The sequence below is a fragment of the Anabrus simplex genome, chromosome 8 (assembly GCF_040414725.1).
Source record: "Anabrus simplex isolate iqAnaSimp1 chromosome 8, ASM4041472v1, whole genome shotgun sequence".
Lineage (NCBI taxonomy): Eukaryota > Metazoa > Arthropoda > Insecta > Orthoptera > Tettigoniidae > Anabrus > Anabrus simplex.
The window spans coordinates 66,169,898-66,188,555 of NC_090272.1; the positions used below are offsets into that span (position 1 = coordinate 66,169,898).

Sequence of the window (18,658 nt, forward strand, 5' to 3'; positions counted from 1 at the left end):
TTACACAGGCAGGTAATTTCTTTTTAATTTCGTATTTTACATCGTTCTGTTTGACTGCTGGAATTTGTTTATGTTTGTTTCGGCTTCGGTTATTGTGTTGATTATATCTTCTTATTTATGTGGGTTAGGCCAATTATGTTTTATGCCTCAGTTGAGCAACTGTGTTTCTTTATCTAAAAAGGTGGTGTCAGACTGGTTGTAGTTGGAATATTGTTCCAAGGGGAGGTGGGTGTTTTTTTAATTACTGTTCTGGTTTAGTGATTTTGTTTTTTCTTCTTTTAAATGTGTTAATTTGCAGTTTAGGGTTTCTTGTTTTTTGTTCAATGTAATCTGTAGTTTATATGTAATACGTCTTTGATAAGAATTCCATTCTAGGGGTGATAATGATTGCGTGATAATCAAATGTTCTCGGTAAAGTTGTGTATTTAATAATGATTTCTTTCTATACATTAGTTTTATTTCATTTTTGAGCCAAATGTTAATTTTATTTTGAATGTCTGGATTTATGTTTCGGAATGTTTTTCCTTTGAGTTGATTTTAGAAACTTCGGCACTAGATTGGATCTTACACATTCTGTTAAGAATTGAATATCTTTTGAGATCTTGCTAATTTTTGTTTTAAGGTTTTGATGCTTGTTTTTATTAGCCTGGTTGGCTTTATTATTACAAGTAATAAAAATCATTTCTGGTCCGTATTGAAAGTACTATATAATGTATACAAGATTTTTTTTTTTAATTCATCAATAAGCATTTAGAGATTTTTGCAAGTAAAGGCTTATTCTCTTGTACTTGCCTGAGTATTCATCTGTGGCCTGCACCTCCATATCCGATTCTTGTTTTTTGGTAGCTGGATTTTGTAGCAGCAATTCCAAAATTTCTCCATCCAAGCGTGCCAGCTCCTCGAATTTCTCATGTAGCAATTCCTGATCAGCCATAATCTACACATCATCTTGAGTTTCACCATTTACTCGGGAATTTTATCTTTCTTCCAAGATATTATATACACGAGTAAATGCCGCCCGTACTACCGCTTGTTTCTTTTTCAATGTATCCATCTGTCTATACCGTTACACAACTGGATGGATATGTTCACAATTTATGTATGGTATGTTGCGTTAACATGCAACCCAGAATTTAACAGACAATACTTTGCATATATGCTCAATTCTGCATCTCATCAAGATTATGAATGGTTTGAAAGTATATCTACGCTTCGCAGTGATAAGAAGAATATCATAAGACTTCTTCTCCTCCTCTACCACAACAACACTATGCATGTATGCCCATTTCCACATCTCATCAAGACTGTGAATTTTGAATTGTATCTACGTTCTTGAATACTATGAAGAATATTTGAAGACTTCTTCTTCTCGTATATTTCTACAGCTAAGTGAACTAATTTCTTACAACAAATGTGTTTTCAGGAAATTCTATTAACAGTTTTTCTTTTTTTTCTTTTGCTAGGGGCTTTACGTCGCACCGACACAGATAGGTCTTATGGCGACGATGGGATAGGAAAGGCTTAGGAGTTGGAAGGAAGCGGCCGTGGCCTTAATTAATTAATTTGCCTGGTGTGAAAATGGGAAACCACGGAAAACCATTTTCAGGGCTGCCGATAGTGGGATTCGAACCTACTATCTCCCGGATGCAAGCTCACAGCCGCGCGCCTGTACGCGCACGGCCAACTCGCCCGGTAACAATTTTTCTAGTGTCAAACGTATACGTTTTAAGACCATCTTTAAAACAACTGTTTTTCAAATACTTTATTCTACACGTGATATGGCTGAAGATGACCTTTAAATAGGTCAAAACTCGTCCCATTAAATGTTTAATAAACACTATTTAATTTGTATTCAAAAGGTGGAATAACTCACTTATTTTTTACTTTTTGTATTGCGTTGATGAAAGGTGTCTTCTACTTTTGGCCATGTTTAATACGGTATTTAATTTTAAATTTTACGAATATTTTAGGATATTTGTATTGATGTCCACTAGTTTTTAATTTATTTTTTTTTCAGAATTTTTCTATCTTGGATTTTGTAGAGATACACTTGCGCTCTGCTCGCACATTCATGGTACTCGTAGAATACCAATAGCAGCTTACAAATTGGCAGGAATATTTCTCCAGTGGACGGCTAATGGCTGGTATATAACTTCCCCTATGTAATTGGAGGGCAGTTTTTACTATCTTACATGGCTAAAGCCTTTCTTTTAATGTTGAAGTATGAATATTGCCCTTTTCAGCTTAGGTGGTGGTACATTCCTGGGTCTCTGTAGCCTACTGACAGGCTGCAACTCCTTCGAAGAGGCTATCGAACTCGCAACTGGCGGTGACAATACACGTGTCGACAAGTTGGTCCGAGATATCTATGGGGGTGACTACGACCGCTTTGGTTTACCAGGAGATTTGGTAGCTAGTAGGTAAGATGATAATGAATTTGTTTCTTCAAATAATTAAAAAGATCACATGTTCTAGCAGTGGAGGAACTTTGAGGCTGGGATTAGGGTGTACTCTTCTGATACTGTAAAAAGGATGACCTGGACCTGTGTAGCTTGCTGACTGGTTGCATCTCGTTTGAGGAGACCATCGAACTGGGTACAGGTGGAGACAAACTGATCCGAGATATCTATCAGAGTGACCATGCACGCTTCAGTTTGGCTGGAGACTTAGTAGCTAGTAGGTAAGATGTTAAGGAATCTATACTACTAACACGGGTTCAATCATCACTGTCATTTTTTGAACAGTGCTTAATTTGATGAAAGTTGTGATACATACTATACTGGTTCTAATTTAAGAAGTATGTACCAATAAACCATCATTCGTTGAGAGCCATGATTCAATGTGTCTCAAATTGCTCTTTGTAATTCACAGGTATTTGCAGTTCTCATCCCTCAAAGGCTTCAGAAAATCATTAGTGTTTTGAAAGATAATTCCCTTAAACTGGGTATATATAAATCAGAGGGGTTGAGCAGAGAAATCCAGGAGACAGGTGTATTCATTGTTTGTTTCTGCTTACTAGGCTTCTACGCTCATTAGGGTTCAACTTCACAGATCTTCAGTCTTGATGTGGAATGTGTGGGATAAGAAGAAAGCCTGTTGGAACTCTGGAAAAAGGGAAGAGATAAAAATACAAAGATGTATGCAGATGGTAAAAGACTACAAGGTTGGAAAGCAGAAATGAGTTCATCGGGGACTGAGAAGAAATTAATGTAGAAGTGGGATTGGTGAGAACAGAGCAGGGTACATGGCAGGGTATAAAGATCTGGAGATAGTCCTTACCCTTTTATACTTTTACATTTGTGCTTGTCTCTTTGTCTTTTGTTCTCTCTTCCAGTGTTGCTTTCTTGTGTTTATCCAATTATATTTTCCAGTTTTTTTTTCCTATCTCTCTATATATGACCTGAAATCTTTGAGGAAGGAGCTCTTCAAACCAATCGAGTATAGTATGTTTTTATTATTCCTCCACATACAGAATATTCCTATATGTTCAAACAAACTTTTAGAAAGAATCGAGCTGCCTGGTCAGCAAAAGTGATGGTATACTTCCTTGTCATCTCTGTTTATGTTCAGTATCATTCGGAATACAGTAGAAGCCCGCTATAGCGAGTACGGCATATAACGAGAACTCCGTTATAGCGACGAGTTTTTTCTGTCCCTTCAGAATTCCTATATTAAACTGTGTATCATCCTTCGGTTACAGCGAGAACCCTATCACTGGCGCACCCGTTATTACGAGCGATTAAGCGCGCGCAATTTTTTCTGTTACTGACATTTATGCACCCCAGCGATGATATTGCATGCGATTGATTACCTTTGGCATCGTTTCCTCGCTATGTGCACTAGCGATTTCTCTCATCAACATTCGAAGGCGATGTCGGAGTCGATTAGTAATATCCGTCGACAGCTGTTCCGTAAAGAAAATTCGAAATGAAAGAGAACATATTTTCGGAATAAATGCGTAAATAACGTGTCTGATAACGGTTGTTAACTCGTTAAAAAGGCTGACTAAACGACCGCTTAATTTTGAGGCTAAATACTGCAATTAAGTAAGAATGGGATACACCTCGAGATATGCCAGAGTGCTTAATTGATTTCAGAGGTTAGTTTATATTTTGTCGCGTCTGGTTAAATTATGGAAAGGCTGTTATGAAAATTTATAGCGAGAAAGGTATAATTTCTCTACTGGCGCTTGAAGTGCATTTTCATCATACGTATAGTATGGTTAAGTTATGATACGTGACGCTGTTTGAATAAGAAAACTGAAACGTTTGCAACAAAATGAGATCGATCATCTTCAGTACGGTACAGTTTTCTCACTTTGTGCATTTGCGAGCTCTCTCGTTGACATTCAAAGGCGATGTTGGAGTTGATTAGTAATACCCATCGTGCAACAAAATGAGATCGATCATCTTCAGTACGGTACAGTTTTCTCACTTTGTGCATTTGCGAGCTCTCTCGTTGACATTCAAAGGCGATGTTGGAGTTGATTAGTAATACCCATCGACTGCTGTTCTCTAAAGAAAATTCAAAATAAAAGAGGATAACATGTTTTTGTAATAAATGCGTAAATAACGTGGCCGATAGCAGTTGTTAACTCGTTAAAAATAAAGACTGAAGTAAATGATATCTTAATTTTAATGTTATATACGGAAATTAAATAAGAATGTGATACACCTCAAGATATGGCAGAGTACATTACTGATTTCAGAGGATATTTCATATCTTCTCGCGTCTATTTACGGCTATTTACATATAAATTTTTCACGAGGAGGTTATTTCTCTACTTGCGTTTCAAACATGTTTTCATGATAGGCTAGATATATGGTTAGGTTAGGTGACGCTGTTTGAAGAAGAAAGCTGAGGTGTTTGCCACAGAAATCTCTGGACTTATACCGTATTTCTTCGAATCCAAGTCTTTTTTTTTTTCTTCTTCTCAGAATCTCATGCTAAAACTCAAGGGTTGTTGCATTCCCGGCCTAACAGTAAGTTAATGGATACCACTGGCAACTACCGCTGTAACCACGCTGCTTCTTTTCAAACGCACACAGAAGTCGTTGACAATGAACTACCGGTACCGCCTCTGTACTACACATCGCTAGCCGCAACAACCGGTTGTACAGAGCCTGTGTGTTTCTCAGATCTGCAGAATGGCATCAAATTCTTAGAAAAGCCATGGCTACTCAGAGCAGAGTCATAACGCATATATTGTACTTGAAGCTTGGTAAAATTAAGGTTTATAGACAGCAGGAATATTTTCGTGATGGATAGTCGTATTGTAAAGATACATGGAAAAGGTATTGCCGGCAAATTTTCAACAGGTTCTAGTCGATATTATGATGCCAATTTTAAGTTAATGTTTATTAAACACTCGGAAATGTAGAATAATTGTGCAGCCGCAAGAAAATACGGCATAGGCCTAACTAAAGCCAGTATTTGGTGTTAGCGTGAAGACAAAGAGCTAAAAAAATGTGTACTCTACAATAAATGCATTCAGTGGTTCGCAACTAGGACACTTTAAAAAAGTCGAAGATGAAATTGTGAGGTATGTGCACGAAAAATGCAAAAGCGGAATGGCCATACTGTGGCGCAATAAACTTGTTCGTTGATTTTTTACGTACGCGATTAGGCCTATACATCGCTAGCCGCTGAATTTGGCCAAACCCGACAAGCGAGACGTGCGTGTAGCGGCAGCCGGTTTTATCTGACGCTGCGTAAAAGTAACAGTTTTATAGACAGCAAGAATAATTTCCCGATGGATCGTTGTATTGTAGAGACGCATGGAATAGGTATTGCCGGAAAATTTTCAACGAGTTCTCTTCGGTATTATGATGCCAATGTTAAGTTAATGGTCCTTAAACCCGCGGAAATAAAGAATAATTGTGCAGCCGCAAATACGCAAAAATACGGCGTGACGAAAGTCAATGTTCGGCGTCTAAAAATAATCTTAAAATGCGTAGGCCTACTGTACAACAAGGCATTCATATGATTTTACAAACTTCTTTTTGAACCTGATTTAAAATTTTTGAAGGAAAAAGTGGGGTTCATCTTGGATTCGGAGAAATACGGTACAATATTTTTTTCAGAATGAAATTAATCATACACTTTCACATAGTATCGGATTACGAAAAATAACAAACAAGTAAGCCGTAGTGTGGATATCATCTGCGGAAACGCAAGTTTTGAACAAACTGATTGCAGTTTCATACCGATTTTAAAGTGCATGAAGGGTTTTCAGACTTCTATACAAAAATCGGATATAACGACAATCCGTTATAGCGAGTAAATTTTTCGCTGTTATGAATTCTCGCTATAACGGACTTCTACTGTATTTATTTTATTGACACCTAATTTTCAAATGTAGTATAGATATTACTTTTCCTCGATTCCTTTACTCATTCTTTTTTTCCTTAAATCTGTCCATACTTCCTCTCTGAACTTTTCAATAAGCTTTCTGTTTATAAATATTGGACATGGATTAGATAAAAATCTGGAGAAAGAACCAATGCTGAAGGTGGTAATTAGCAAAAAAAAAACAACTTTGAAAGTGGCACTTGTAAAAAGTACGGGTAAAATTGGAAGAACAGTAATCATTTTAAGTGTGCCATATTTGCAATAATTTATCCATATTTCATCATCATTGCCTTCTTTTGACATTTTAGCCACTGTGTATTACCTAGCACATTCTCTTTCCACCAGTTTCCTGTCCATGTACTACCATCTTTGTCCATTTGCACCGGATCTTTTCTTCTTTTCTGATGGACTTTTGGTAGATCTTTCTCTTTCTCTAGGTTGTTTGATAAGTGATACCTTTGCTCATTTCTCATCTTAGTGGCTGTTGTTTGAATTTGGTTAATGCATGTGAAATGTTTGGAATGAAGACATATCTACCTTGTCTTCTCTGACTCTCTTAAATACAGTTTTCTTCCATTCTCACCACATGCTGAAATCATAACATTTTCATCCTTCATTCTGATAGTTTGACAGCTGATCTGTCTTCAGCTTCTTTCTCTATTCTCTCTCCTGTGACACTTTCAAGTCCTTTCATGACTATCATTTCTGCTGCCTTTGATGTACCCTTTATTTTTATCCCCACTTAGGTTTCCAAATTTGAGATAGGTTGCTAATACTTTTTTTATACATCATAGTTTTCTCTTCCTTTGGTCTGTTTTTCATAATATGCATAGTCACTGGATGAAATTACTCAATCTTCCATATACGTTTTCCTATATTCTCCTTTACTTTGCCATCAGAGGTGTTACAATCATAATATGACCGAAGTACAAGACGTTATTTTGTAATTTTATTGTCCAGTAAGATCTTGGTTTAATGCAGCCAAAGTAATTTTGCAATCCATGGAACGCCTACAAGTCTCCTATCTTTTTCTTTTTTCTTCAGCGTTTGTTTCTCCTGCTGGCAGGGTCCGCTACATGGATTTGTTGTCTCCATTTAGTTCTGTCCTGGGCCATGTCAGGGTGGAGATTGACACACTTCAGATCTTTATGAAGAGTATCGGCCCATCGCTGTTTTGTTCATCCTTTTGATCTCCTACGGGTGATTTCTAATATCCAACCCGTCTTTGCGATAGTGTTGGCGTCTGCCCTTAGTACGTGTTCAAACCATCATAGACGACTCTCACGCATTTTTTCTTGAGTCGGTGCAATGCCAATTTGTCCCTGATGGTTTCATTGGAGATGCGAACCAGTTTAGTGACGCCAGCTGTCCATTTCAGCATCGTGGTCTCCATGACACCTAGTCAATGCTCTGTCGCAGTCGTAGTCGGCCAACATTCGAAACTTAGGTTATGTTACAAGGAGATACTCACCTTCCAATACTTGTAAAATTTCTTATAGCTAGTTTATTGTTTACATGACATAATCCCCTACTCCTCCTACTTCTCCTTCCACTTCCCCCTCGCCTACCACAAGCTCCACACACACATACAGAACTTAGTCAGTTGACGACACGGCGTAAGGGAGGACGCTAAACACAATACGACTGACTATGAGGTAAACAATTTCATATATCCTTTTACACCTCACCAACATCCATCCTTACAAGGTTTTCTCCTTTAATAAAAAAAAAATCTCCTTCCTTACTTAATTTCTTCAGGTTTCAGACTTATCACAACATTCTAACTTCAGATTCAACTTCAGTTACGGTTCTTCTCAAAAGAGTTCCCCCGACAATCATATGTTAGAAAAATCTTTTATATTCTTAAGTTTATTCTCAAGACTCAACAAGTATATACTTCTCCAGCCTAAAAAGAAGACACCTTACGCAGATTTTATTCATTAACTTCGACATTGACTTGGAAATTTTAACCCAACATGAATTAACATTTTAGCTCATCATAATCACCATATATATTTTAATTGTCGTGTCAATTTTTGTTAAATCTTTTAGCTAAAGATGTTCCATAATTGGAACGAAACATGTTCTATTTATCATCACACTTAAAGATTAAGCTGGATTATGTCTGTAAACAATAAACTAGCTATAAGGAATTGTACAAGTATTGGAAGGCTGGAATCTCCTTGTAACACAACCTTAGTTGAGTTGAGCCAATATGCGACAAAATTTGAAATTTATAAGTTGCAACATTCGCAACCATACAGTGCAACAGGTTGGGTGACAGTACAGTAGATATTTTATTTGAGATTATGTTTCATCCTCCGGTCGCAAGTGACGCCGGTTGTTGTTCCCCATTTCATCTAGGTTGTGAATCTCCTTGTCTTAGTTCGTGAACCATGGGCAATGGCTGCATGGCCTAATAAGTGGTCCAGAGAGTTGGGATACTAGTTCTATGGAATGGGAGTGGGCATCTCAGACATATTCTGAGTCTTGGCCATCCTTGTGCTCAGGCGGCTAGGACTATACAATTCACCGGTGGTCCATAACCTGTTAGAGGAGAGATCCTCACTTGGACTATGCGTAAGTAGGGTAGCATCCTGCTTTATGAATTTACCAAGCTCAGAACATTTTAAGCAAGACTCGGACCTATGGGAGTGACGGAGTCCCACTCCCATTTGACAGGGGAGGGACTCTTTGGAAACAACTTGGCGAACGAAATGGAATTCGATGGGGAGCTATCAATATTATTGGAGCTTATGGAAGAAAGAAAGTAGAACTGGCTGAGTCAGCAAAGAGGATGCGTCTTGATGTATTAGGAGTTAATGATATTTGGGTAAGGGGAGATAACGAGGAAGAGACAGATTATAAAGTGTACTTGATGGGTATTAAAAAGGGAAGGGCAGCGTGTGTGCTAGGACTGTTCATCAGAATACTATTACACGCAACATAGTTGCTGTTAGGCACCATAAATGAGCGAATGATGTGGGTAGATTTGGCAGTTGGTGGCATTAGGGCGAGAATTGTTTCAGTGTATTCACCATGTGAGGATGCAGATGAGGATGAAGTTGACAAGTTTTAATGAAGCATTGAGTAACATCGTAGACAGGGTCAACAAGGATAGGATAGTGCTAATTGGCAATTTCAGTGCGACAGTTGGAAATAGAACTGAAGGATACAAAAGGGTGATTGGTAAATGTGGGGAAGATATAGAAGCTAATGGGAATGGGAAGCATTTGCTGGACTTCTGTGTTAGTATGGGTTTAGCAGTTACAAATACATTTTTCAACCATGAGGCTATTCACTGCTACATATGGGAGGCTAGCGGTACCAGAGCCATAATAGACTATATCTTAACCGACTTCGAATTCAGGAAATCTGTTAGGATTGTACGTGTTTTCTGGGTATTTTTCAATAACACAGACCACTATCAGATCTGTAGTGAACTAAGTATCCCTAAGCCTAGGATAGAGAAAGTGAAATCTGTCTGCAAACGAATAAGGATAGCAAATCTCCACGACAAGGAAATTAGACAGAAATACATGGATATGATTAGTGAGAAGTTTCGAACAGTGGACAGTAAGCAGGTTCAGGATATAGAGAGAATATGCGTGGCATACAGGGATGCTGTAGTAGAAACAGCAAGGGAATGCCTAGGAACAACTGTGTGTAAAGATGGGAAAAGGCAAAAATCTTGGTGGAATGATGAAGTGAGAGCAGCTTGTAACCGTTAAAAGAAGGCTTATCAGAAATGGCTCCAAATAAGGGCCGAGGCAGGCAGGGAATTGTACGTAGATAAAAGAAAAGAGCGAAACAAACAGTTGTTTAATCCAAAAAGAAGTCTTGGGAAGATTTTTGTAAGAACCTGGAAAGGCTAGGTCAAGCAGCAGGGAAAACTTTCTGGACAGCAGTAAAGAATCTTAAGGAGGGAGGGAAAAAGGAAATGAACAGTGTTTTGAGTAATTCAGGTGAACTCATAATAGATCCCAGGGAATCACTGGAGTGATGGAGGGAATATTTTGAACATTTTCTCAACGAAAAAGGAAATATTCCTGGTGGTGTTGCGAACAGCCAAGCTCATGGGTAGGAGGAAAGTGATGTTGGTGAAAATACGCTTGAGGAAGTGGAAAGGATGGTAAATAAATTCCATTGTCATAAAGCAGCAGGAATAGATGTAATTAGACCTGAAATGATGAAGTATAGTGGGGAAAGCAGGGATGAAATGGCTTCATAGAGTAGTAAGATTAGCATCGAGTATTGGTGAGGTACCTTCAGATTGGACAAAAGCAGTAATTGCACCTATCTATAAGCAAGGGAACAGGAAGGATTGAAACAACTAGCAAGGTATCTCATTGATTAGTATACCAGGCAAAGTATTCACTGGCATCTTGGAAGGGAGGGTGCGATCAGTAGTTGAGAGAAAGTTGAATGAAAACCAGTGTGGTTTCAGACCACAGAGGGGCTGTCAAGATCAGATTTTCAATATGCGCCAGGTAATTGCATAATGCTACGAGAGGAATAGGCAGTTGTTTCCGTTTCGTAGATCTAGAGAAAGCATATGATAGGGTACCGAGGGAAAATATGTTTGCCGTACTGGGGGACTATGGAATTAAAGGTAGATTAATAAAATCAATCAAAGGTATTTATGTTGACAATTGGGCTTTGGTGAGAATTGATGGCAGAATGAGTTTTGGTTCAGGGTACTTACAGGGGTTAGACAAGGCTGTAATCTTTCACCTTTGCTGTTCGTAGTTTACATGGATCATCTGCTGGAAGGTATAAAATGGCAGGGAGGAATTTAGTTAGGTGCAAATGTAGTAAGCAGTCTGGCTTATGCTGACGACTTGGTCTTAATGGCAGATTGTGCCAAAAGCCTGCAGTCTAATATCTTGGAACTTGAAAATAGGTGCAATGAGTATGGTATGAAAATTAGCCTTTCAAAGACTAAATTGATGTGTGTAGGTAAGAAATTAAAATAATTGAATGTCAGATTGGTGATACAAAGCTAGAGCAGGTAGATAATTTCTAGTATTTAGGTTGTGTGTTCTCCCAGGATGGTAGTATATTAACCGAGATTGAATCAAGGTGTAGGAAAGCTAATGCAGTGAGCTCGCAGTTGTGATCAACAGTATTCTGTAAGAAGGAAGTCAGCTCCCAGATGAAACTATCTTTACATCGGTCTGTTTTCAGACCAATTTTGCTTTACGGGAGCAAAAGCTGGGTGGACTCAGGATATCTTATTCATAAGTTAGACTTAACAGACAGGAAACTAGTGACAATGATTGCTGGTACAAACAGGTGGGAACAATGACAGGAGGGTACTCAGAATGAGGAGATAAAGGCTAATTTAAGAATGAACTCGATGGATAAAGGTGTACGCATAAACCGGCTTTGGTGGTGGGGTCATGTGAGGCGAATGGAGGAGGATATGTTACCTAGGAGAATAATGGACTGTGTTATGGAGGGTAAGAGAAGTGGAGGCAGACCAAGACGAATATGGTTAGACTCAGATTCTAACGATTTAAAGATAAGAGGTATGGAACTAATTGAGGCCAGAGCAGTAGTTGCAAATAGAGAATTGTGGCAACGTTTAGTAAATTCACAGAGGCTTACAAACTGAATGCTGAAAGGCATAACGGTATATAATGTTAATGTATGTATGTATGTGAATATCCATGCATTGACCTCTTCGACAAATTGGCCATCGTCAGTAGTCGTGGGCCAAGATACTTGAATCTTGTCCCTCGCAGCAGGTCCTCGCCATCTACCTGAATGGTTCCGATCGCTTGTGGATCTGACGTCATATATTCCTTCTTCTTTTTATTTAGGCGCAGGCCTTATTGCGCCAGCTGATTTTTCCATTCTTGGGTTTGGTATTGCAGGTCAGAGGCCAAAGAAATCGTCTGCGTAGATAGAGAAGTGTCCATCGCAAAGAACGGTGCAGGTCTGCTGTTACAGTGTCCATCACTAGAATGAACAAGAGCGGTGACAGCGCTGAACATTGATAGTACATAGAACATACATAGTACTTATCAGAGACAGCAACCCTGGAAGAATATTTTTTTGCTAGTTGCTTTACGTCGCACCGACTCAGATAGGTCTTATAGCGACAATGGGACAGGATAGGGCTAGGAGTGGGAAGGAATCGGCCGTGGCCTTAATTAAGGTACAGCCCCAGCATTTGCCTTGTGTGAAAATGGGAAACCACGGAAAACCATTTTCAGGGCTGCCGATAGTGGGGTTCGAAGTTACTATCTCCCGAATACTGGCCGCAATTAAGCGACTGCAGCTATCGAGCTCGGTCCTGGAAGAATAAACAGGCAATGTAGATAGAGGGGAAAAAGGGTAAGTTTCTTCACAGACATGAAACCAGGAAGAATAAACATAGAAACAGCCCAGTGAGGGCAGTGGAGATGGCAATACTAAGAAAGAATAGGACAAACATGGAAATACAAAAGGACAATTAACACATATTCATATCATCCTGCCATTCTTAAAGAATGATCTTCTCCTCATCAATCCTAATTCTTCCAGGAAACTTATCGGTTGATTGGAAGAAGACAAGAGAGCGCTACTTCGTTAAGATCTCAACTGAGGAATTTCCCCATCCACCAATCCCAGTCACTACTGCTGTGGAAGGACCTTTCAGAGACATTGATATCGAAGAGGTCAAGGCTGCTTTAAAAGAAATGAAGCTGGGGAAAGTTACTGGCCCAGACGATCTTCCAGCAGAACTCTGGCACTCTCAACAGTGGGATGTGGCAGAATGGTTAGCACGACTCTTCAAGCAGATCATTAAAGTGGGTCGAACATGGAGCGAATGGCAGTGGAGCAACACTGTACCCATCTTCAAAAAAGGGGAGCCCAGTTGAATGTGCTGATTACCAACCGATCTGACTTTTGTGTCACTCGATGAAGGTAGTACACTGGGGCAAAACACTGGCAACCAGGAATAAGTTAGGTGGAAAATTTATAATGTCCAATAACAGACCATTTATATTGGTATTATAAATTTACTCATTCGGGACAAATATTTCAGGTTCCCTATGGAAATTAACATCTATATCATTTTGTTGCAAAGTCGATATCATCACCAATTCACAAGAAAATAAGTGAACAGAATTTAATGAAAATCGAAATGTTAAGTCGGGGAATAAGGCACGGTCAATGAATAATTGTAAACGCGCTGGATGAAATGGTAGTTTAGGGGAAGGCGCCTAAAATTTAATTTTTAATTTCTATGTTATTGGTCCTATCGGAAAAGTACTACATAACAAAAGTTATAAAGAATATAATTTCCTATCATTTATATCTTATACATTTTTACCGTACCGACTATGATAATAGAATTGATTAATTTAGATTCTTGTTGCTTAGTCCATATAAATGCGGAGCATTTCTAACATGGAACTATTATTCAATCAACCAGGTGAGTTGGCCGTGCGGTTAGGGGCGTACAGCTGTGAGCTTGCATCCGGGAGATAGTGGGTTCAAGCCCCACTGTCGGCAGCCCTGAAGATGGTTTTCCATGGTTTCCCATTTTCACACCAGGCAAATGCTGGGGATGTACCTTAATTAAGGCTACAGCCACTTCCTTCGCACTCCTAGGCCTTTCATGTCCCATCGTCACCATAAGACCTATACGTGTTGGTGCGACAAAAAAAAAAAAAAATTAAAGTGTTCAGTCGTGTTAACTGGTGATAGTTTTTGTCATGAATGTCTGAAGATTGAAAACCATGTGGTTATCGGTCCATGTCAAGAAAGAAAATTGTGAAGATGATTATAAAAAAATAGAAAAACCATAAAGGAACGATGTCTTGAAGATTAAGACAAGAGGGAGTCATGAAAGAAAGAAGGACTCCCTATACATGAGATGTCCTAAGATCACAGAGTTGGAAGAAAACTAAATGTGAATGCCTATAATATCAAAATCTCATAAAACCGATCAACAATAACATTATATTGACGATTGTTGTGATGTCATTTGTCACTTTTGCTGCCACTCCTCTCCGATAGATGAGTTTACTGCTGTGTCCCGAGTAAAACAGCATACCTGAATATTACCAGAAAGTAGCTGGGGAGTTACATAACTTTGAGCTATATGAATGCTACAGCTAGTTGTAAATATTTTTGTGAGCTGTTAAATTGCTTGAAATTGTTTGTGGTTTTTATTTTTCTCTCCCTCTCTAACAATGTAAATTCAATGTCCATATTCAGTGTCCATTTTACAGGCTTTTGCATTGCATGTGCCATGTTCAGAATCCTGAATCAAATGAGATTTGTAAAGTAAAGTTATTCTGCTAAAAAATTGAAGGAAAAAATTGCATATTTGTTTGGACTTAAATTAATGACATTTTTAAGTGGCTTCCAGACTAAACACGTTTATGAAGTCTTATATTTTATTGTTTGAGATTAGCTGGAAAGATTGTGTGTTATTCTTGAGACACACTGTCATATGTTCTCCAGTCAATGGACTGACTTAATATTATTTCCTATAGTTGGTACTGGGTTTCTTGAACAAGGACACTGTGAAGTGCAGAGGCTTTCTTTTGCTTTTAGTGAACTTATCTTAATTGTTTGGAGTGTTCACTTTAGTTTTGGGCAAATGAACTCCAAGGAGAAGAGAGCTATGGTATCCCGTGAAGATCTGGCGCGAGCCACATTAGTTACCATCACCAACAACATTGGTTCTATAGCTCGTATGTGTGCCGTCAACGAAAAGATAGATAAGGTGAGTAGAAATTATTTTTTTCCACACACAGTAATTCTCACACACCTTAATTACTTTGAAATGCATGCTCTTCCTCTGTTTTAAGTGTTGACCCATCTTCTTTTCTCTCTCCATACTTTACAGTTCTTTTAGGTCTTAGCCTGAGCTTGTTTTCAGTTCAACATACTATATTCATACATACACTACATTGCCATTAATCACCAGACTCCCATTGATACTGGTTTGACTGAAGTTGCTACGGTGTCAGTAGGATGTAGGTCACCGGGCGAGTTGGCCGTGCGCGTAGAGGCGCGCGGCTGTGAGCTTGCATCCGGGAGATAGTAGGTTCGAATCCCACTATCGGCAGCCCTGAAGATGGTTTTCCGTGGTTTCCCATTTTCACACCAGGCAAATGCTGGGGCTGTACCTTAATTAAGGCCACGGCCGCTTCCTTCCAACTCCTAGGCCTTTCCTATCCCATCGTCGCCATAAGACCTATCTGTGTCGGTGCGACGTAAAGCCCCTAGCAAAAAAAAGGATGTAGGTCCTGGTCGACCCTTTAACATTAATTGCAGCCTCTATCCTTCTAGGAAGACTTCCCACTAAGTTTTGGTAGATGTCTACAGAAATTTCCTGGCATTCCTCCAGCAACATGACGAACAGTTCTGGGGCCTTTTTGGGACGGTCTTGTCTGGCTGTCAACGGGAACTGTAATTCATCCCCGAGATGCTTATTTGGGTGTAGATCAGAGCTTTGGAACAGTTGTTATATTTCATTCTCTCTCAGTTTGATCAACCACTCAATTATGGCCTTCGCTCTATTATGGGTGCATTGTCACGTTGAAAATTAAAATGGTCAGTCACAAGTTGTTGCAATTGGGTGGGTAGCATAGAATTGTCCAATACTGCATGATAGACTTCAGCATTCATGGTTCGAGGAACGAGAACCAGTGGACCAGATCAAACCACGAAAATCGGGCCCACACCATAATGCCTCCTCCACCAAATTTCGGAGTGACAACGATACAATCCAGTAAGAAATGCTCCTTTGTCATTTCCCAGGCCTCTGTATGTCCACCAGACTGCCATAACATTTAGCATTATTCATCACTACACATGATGCTCTTCCATTGTTCTACAATCTACAGGTGACGTGTTTCTCACCACTGTAATTGGCAGTGAGCATTCAATTTATGTGCGCTGTCTCACCCATGGTAATAAAGTGCAAACACCTTCTGACAGATGGTAAGTGTACTGGCATCACTTCCAGATTCCAATCAAAAGTCTGTGGCCAGGGTTTCTAAAGAAGCTTGCTAGTCCGACATCACCACTTGTCAGAAGTATTGACGGTCCCTATCTGTTTATTGTTTTGTCTTAGGGGTTTTATCACTCTGGCATTTCCATTTCATCACTACCTCATTCATTGTTGAATAAGGTACCTCAAACTCGCTGCAAATCTCGCGGATGGAATGATCAAATTGGAGGGCATCATACCCCTTTCAGCCTAACTGGGCTCTCATCATACATCCATTTGGACCGCTGTAGCTTGCAAATACTTCTACTGAGCACTCTAGGCCTTGTATAGATTCATGACTTGCCTAAGTGACGTATAAGGTCGTTATACATCCCTTTCCAGGGAAGTCGGATCATTAATGACAATGAATTTCATTTTTTAACTTCTTTTACTAGTAGGTGAATACCTCATGAAATACAGAAAACTAGATATGAAGATGGGAACATACACAAAGGATAAACACAGTGACTGGTCAAACTACATCTTCACATACTGCCATTCTCATGGAAAGATTCTCTCCTGAGAGAGAGAGCCCTTTCGTGTTTTCATGTTTGCCTCTTCCCACTAGGTTTATTCTGATGCGTCTTCCTGTCTCAAAAATGTGGGAAGTACTGTATAATATCGAATACCACCCGCCACCGAACAAGACCTGCACCCTTATTTTAAAAGAACAAAATTAAATTTTAAAGAAAGTGAAGTCAAAATTATTTACAATCTTTAAGGTGCGTTTTCCAAGGTGCGATTGTAGCCGCACAGCGACAGCAGTCTCCATCTCCGCGCATGCACAGTTTGAATTTGTTCTGCGACTCGCTGCGATTGCGGCTTGAGCCGCCACACTGGTGCAGTGAGCAGTGCTGGCAGCCGCAGTCACTGTGACGGAAGTGACTATTGCTCAACATCTCCTCTGTCAATCAAGGGCTCATAAAAGCTGAGCCGTGCTCAGATGTAAACAGTCTTGACATCTTGTCAAGATTACTGGGTTATAATTTATAGGAATGAATATACAGTGTAATATGTACTTTTAAATAAAATGTAAATCCCACTCTGCATTATCATTTTTATGCATTTTTATTTATTCCTTCATTCCCTAGGTTGAGTAGTAGTATGCTAGACAGTTTCGCAACTGCATACATTATATCCGCTTCCACGAAATTACACCAATGGAATGGCATGAAAATAATTGCCATATTGGTGCAATTAATGTTGTGTCACTCAATTAAGTTATGGGATTGTTAAACTTGAAGTTTACCGGGCGAGTTGACCTGCTGTTAGGGGAGCGCAGCTAGGAATCCCACTATCGGCAGTCCTGAAGATGGTTTTCCGTGATTTTCCATTTTTACACCAGGCAAATGCTGGGACTGTACCTTAATGAAGCCACGGCCGCTTCCTTGTAGCTCCTAGGCCTTTCCTATGCCATAGTCGCCATAAGACCTATCTGTGTTGGTGCGACATAAAGCCACTAGCAAAAAAATCTTGAAGTCTATTACGACCATAGATTTACTGATTGTTATGTCTTACTGTAAAAACACTTATTCAGCTGAGCAAAACACTGTTAAAACAAGATTAAAATATCTGTACCTGAGAGTGAGTGCAAAACACTGTTAAAACAAGATTAAAATATCTGTACCTGAGAGTGAGTGCAAGTTTCTCAGCTGGGCTGATAGGCTTCTTGTACCGATTGCACGGGGTTTTCAAAATTTCACTTTTTAAAAGTTAGAGAATATAACTAAACTAATACTCAGTCTGAAATACTTCCTGAACTTTGTCTCATCACTTAAAAGATGCCTGTTAATTAAAATGCTATAGCGTCCTTCCTCATAGTGCGATGCAATTATACTGTTGACTTTCCTTCTTTTCGGGCCGAGATACCACATTAACAATACTTCTTCTTCTTTTCTTCCATTCAAATATCAAGGAAAGCCCTGCTACTAACGAAATCGCCCGTGCTCTCGTCCATTTTTGATGGACTGGACTGCGTAACTGGCGGCTGGAGTCGTGTCTTAAGAAAACACCCCATGTACCCGTCGCTTGCGGCTGCTGTCGCCAACGTATATGGCGATCCCAGTCGTTGCGGCTACAATTGCACCTTGGAAAACACACCTTTACTAACACACATCAAATGATTAGAAAATACAAATCAGAGTAAACAAACATTTCCAAAACAATATCCAACGAGTTCAATCATCATCATCATCAGTACCAACTTCAGAAATTTCATCACCATCACCTTCCCACAAAATGTCGTCTTCGCTGCCATCTATAGCATTAGAAATGCTACATTTCCTGAAGTTCTTCCGTATGAGATCG

The 18,658-nt window shown here is 39.4% G+C and overlaps 1 protein-coding gene across 3 annotated transcripts in view; it reads left to right on the forward strand.

Moving 5' to 3' along the window:
• The window catches only part of fbl (pantothenate kinase 3 fbl), a 104,948-nt gene that overhangs the window by 71,003 nt on the left and 15,287 nt on the right, over positions 1-18,658 (forward strand). For 2 of the 3 annotated variants that reach the window (XM_067152262.2, XM_067152260.2), the window contains exons 7-9: positions 2,244-2,420; positions 2,552-2,680; positions 14,944-15,079. In XM_067152262.2, the coding sequence (XP_067008363.2) occupies positions 2,244-2,420; positions 2,552-2,680; positions 14,944-15,079 (442 nt within the window). The remainder of the gene's footprint in view (positions 1-2,243; positions 2,421-2,551; positions 2,681-14,943; positions 15,080-18,658) is intronic. The other variant, XM_067152261.2, reaches the window with a different exon arrangement.